This window comes from Mizuhopecten yessoensis, unplaced genomic scaffold (genome assembly GCF_002113885.1).
Source record: "Mizuhopecten yessoensis strain PY_sf001 unplaced genomic scaffold, ASM211388v2 scaffold8937, whole genome shotgun sequence".
NCBI lineage: Eukaryota > Metazoa > Mollusca > Bivalvia > Pectinida > Pectinidae > Mizuhopecten > Mizuhopecten yessoensis.
The window spans coordinates 553704-557705 of NW_018407797.1; the positions used below are offsets into that span (position 1 = coordinate 553704).

The following is a 4002-nucleotide window of genomic DNA, read 5'->3' on the forward strand; positions in this document are numbered from 1 at the left end:
GATTGTTCAAAACTGCATTTTTGAGAATTCGGATACATATGGCTGAAGCGAACAGGTTATCATGCGCTTTGTTCTTATTCTTTCTTGGAATTGTGTTCATTGACGGACTTCTTTATTTTCTAATCCGAAAATCCAAGATAGCCATTCAGGCCTCTGATTGACTTAGACTCTTTTACATTCTTCTCTAAAACTGCTGCAGCCACTCAGCAACAGACTTTGCGCAAATTAATGTTTCTTTAATTGTGAGGTCCTGATCAGGTATTGTTACTTTTTCTGTCGATTCAGTTGCACTGATTGACACAAAACTCAGTTATTAATGTGTTTTACAAGGAGTCCACCATGCAAGTGTTGTTATTCATTCAAATTTGAAAACCCAAGATGACCGACCTGGCTTCTGATTGGTGGTGAATTTTTCGACTTATTAGCAAGAATAGATTCAGCGATTGAATCAAAATTAAGTAAAAATGTTCCAACGTCAAGGCCCAGTATTGTTATCTCTGGAAAAGAATAATGTCAAAAGCTTATTAGTCGTTGCTGGTGTTGTTTTAAAAAAATGCATGTTGTATAAAATGAGTAAATCGATCAATCAATCAATCCACGGAATTAGATTAGTTATCTAAGTCTGTGATCAATCCAAACTTAGAAATAACCCAAAATCAGTCCCGCTACCCATGCATTATTCACTAGGTGGACCATTTTCCACGAGTGCATGTGAAAGCCACTTTTTTCTTTTTTCTTCAGTGGGACGCGTATCCTTAACTTGCTAATTAATATTTTGAGTCCGGTCAATCAAAGCAGGGTATAAATTGCCACAACACCGGTCTGTTCACCTTTGCAGAACCTGATTTGAACGTGTCGTTATCGGCCTTCTTCGTCGATGGACAGTTTAGTTAACGGCGTTAACTTTTCGAGGTATGCTCCAACAGCAAAATGGCGGCCACATCGAAGAAACCATGGCGAAATTTCAGGCGAAAAGCCGCAGATGAAAGCGACTCTGAAGACAATAAAAATGAACAACAAGATGACGTTATGGAAATAGAAGAAGAGAAAAGCGCAGTTGAAATCATCGAAAAGCCTGTGAAAAAGAAAAAGAAGAAAAAAGACAAGAAAGAATCGGCGAAACTTCTCAGTTTTGAAGACGACCACGACGTTGAGGGTACGAATGATTTCATTAATTCACTTTCAATTGAATCTTTGTCATAACATTTAAAAGGAGTTTAGCAGATCGAGTCATTTTTCGTGCTTTAATTAAGTTCTTACCTTCAGACATGAGTCATAGGTCCAGTACACTCTGCCGATTGAGCTATATTCACCTATAAGATTATAGTAGCTGTACATGTATTGAGCTATATTTTCTCAGATTTCAATTTTCATTAAATTAAAGCAAAGTCGCCTAAAACAATAAGGTTTATGGTAATGTTGACTACAAAAAGCATCATGATACCATCTTCTTTTAAAATTTCATCAATGTTAAATTTTCGATTTATTTACATCATTATTTAAAAAAAAAAGAATACTTATATTTAATGTCTTTTGTTATCAACCTCATGATACCATCTTCTTTTAAAAGCGACTTTGTTTCGTTTTCCTTAAAAAAGAAAATCACATGAAAATACAGTAGCTCAAAAGACCTATTTCAGATAGGTCAATAGAGCTATTATCAGGTTGCATTGGGCACAACGGCGCATATCGGTAATAATCCTGCATTTGGGTAACAGTTACCCATTTGAGGAACAATTTTATTGCTGAAATGGGGAATGAAGTGAACTAAAGCACACAAAGTTCTTTTAAACACTTGGAGCAAAAAAGGGCTTCATTCTGTATGTTAACTAAATCAAATAAATAACACAATGAAGTACATTTGTGCACAAAAAAATATCAATTCTGATGTCTAACTTTTTGTGAAAAGGACAAACCATATCACTGACTTTGATCTACATTGACTTCAGTGTGTAGTCATTGGGACTATCCAGTGCAAATGTGACAGGTGAGCATGATTTTTTTATGTGTGCCATTTATAGCTACTCTACAACACACAATAAGCAATGGAGGTGATACATTTGTCATTTTCACAAACATTTAAACAACTGATCATGAATTTACATATTTTTGTACACAATTGTACCTCGTTGTAATTTTTATTTGATAATGTTGAAAGAATGACGCCCTTTTTTGTTCATAATGTGTTAAATAACTTTGTGTGTTTTTATTTCACTTTATTACCCATTTCAGTAATAAAATTATTACTGAAATGGGTAAATGTTACCTGGATGCAGGATTAATATTTATTACCCATATGCGACGTTGTGCCCAACCTGATTATAGGTCATGTAGCTTTTTAACGGCGAGATTTTTTTTTATATTGCGTCGTCAGAGCTACGAACAGTCCTATGCCAACTAATGGAGCAAAATCAAAAGTGCCAATCTGTAAGATTGCATATAATTCACGCATCATATGAGTATAATGTTATCAAAATATTGCATAATTGTTGAAAAAACGAATCCTTACCAATAAAAAACTCTTTTACAAAATTAACCAAGTCTGTCTTGGGGAAAAAAATAGAAACGACCGCCATGACAGATCACACGTGATGTTATCTCAATTATCCTTTCTATATATGGCCAAATATAGTATAACTGCTGATGCCGCCATGTTAAGTACAATTTCCATATTGGGTCATGACACCCATATTTGGACGTCTGATCTATATCGGAAGAGAGACGAACTTTCCAACATGGCGGTCAATTCAGATTTCGATTGCGCTTGCTACGTTAACTTGATAATTTAACGACATTTAAGGCAGAGTTGTGCAGGATATTAAGAGAAATAGTTAATACTACAACCCCATATATGTATGCAGAACAATGTGCTGTCAATTAGTTCTTAAATCGGGCCGGTGTGATTCACACAGGGCTTGCTCCATTACAAGGCATGTGATGGATTTAATACCCGGCCGGGGCAGAGGAGGCCGGGTATTAATATTAGTACTAGATTCAAACATGACAGGATACTTTCTATACACAGGTCCGGTATACACGTGAACTAGCGCATCTAATGATTTTTTTAAAAATTAAACCTATTTTAAATCGGATTAAACACGTTGGACACAACAGCGTATATGGGTATATATATATATGTTCTGTAGAGCAGCTTTAAATATATAGCACACAGAAAAAAACGTGCTCACCTGTCACATTAACACTGGATGATCCCATTGACTATACACACTGAGGTCAATGGAGAGCAAAGTCAGTGATTTAGTTCGTCATTATTAGCTCACCTACTCCCAAGGTCCGTCCGTCTGTCAACTTTTCCTATAAAATGCTACTTGTCCTGAACGGCCTAGTAGATTTTGACTAAATTTGGTCTGGAGCATCCTTAGGCCAAGGAAACTCAATTTTGTATAAACGGTGGGTGTGGCCCCCTCCCCCTAGGGGCAGAGGGGCGGCAGAAATAGAGGTAAAACTTTTAAAATCCTTCTTCTACCGTCGGGGTTAAGGGATTTTTATACTAATTTAGTCTGGAGCATCCTTGGCCCAAGGGGACTCAATTTTGTACGATGATTGTGCCATGTAATACATGTACACTTCCAGCAATATATGGCTATTTCAACTTCAATTTTGCTAACATTTCCAGTTGAGAAACACAGGCCCTCTGTGCCTCTTGTTACAAAATGTAAATCATAAAAATCGATAATTTTTGTGAACAAATGTACTTCATTGTGTTATATATTGGATTTAGTTGAAAGAATAACGCCCTTTTTAGGTCACCTGAGACAAAGTCTCAAGTGACCTATTGCGATCGCCTTTTGTCTGTCGTGCGTCCGTAAACAATTTACATTTTCGACTTCTTCTCCGAAACCCCTGAACCAATTTCAATGAAATTTTGCAGGGACCTTCCATGGACAAAGATCAACAAAAACAGTGGCCGGTTTAGTCCCAAGCCCCCAGGGGCCTGAGGGGCGGGGCCAAAAAGGGTCAAATTGACTAAAATTTCAAAAA

At 36.7% G+C, this 4002-nt stretch overlaps 1 protein-coding gene across 1 annotated transcript in view; it reads left to right on the forward strand.

Annotated features, from left to right (window-relative positions):
- Positions 1–848: 848 nt before the first annotated feature.
- Positions 849–4002, forward strand: part of LOC110456880 (PAX3- and PAX7-binding protein 1-like) — a 28092-nt gene continuing 24938 nt past the window's right edge. The window contains exon 1 of the mRNA XM_021507910.1: positions 849–1156. Within this exon, the coding sequence (XP_021363585.1) occupies positions 931–1156 (226 nt within the window). The 5' untranslated portion in view covers positions 849–930. The remainder of the gene's footprint in view (positions 1157–4002) is intronic.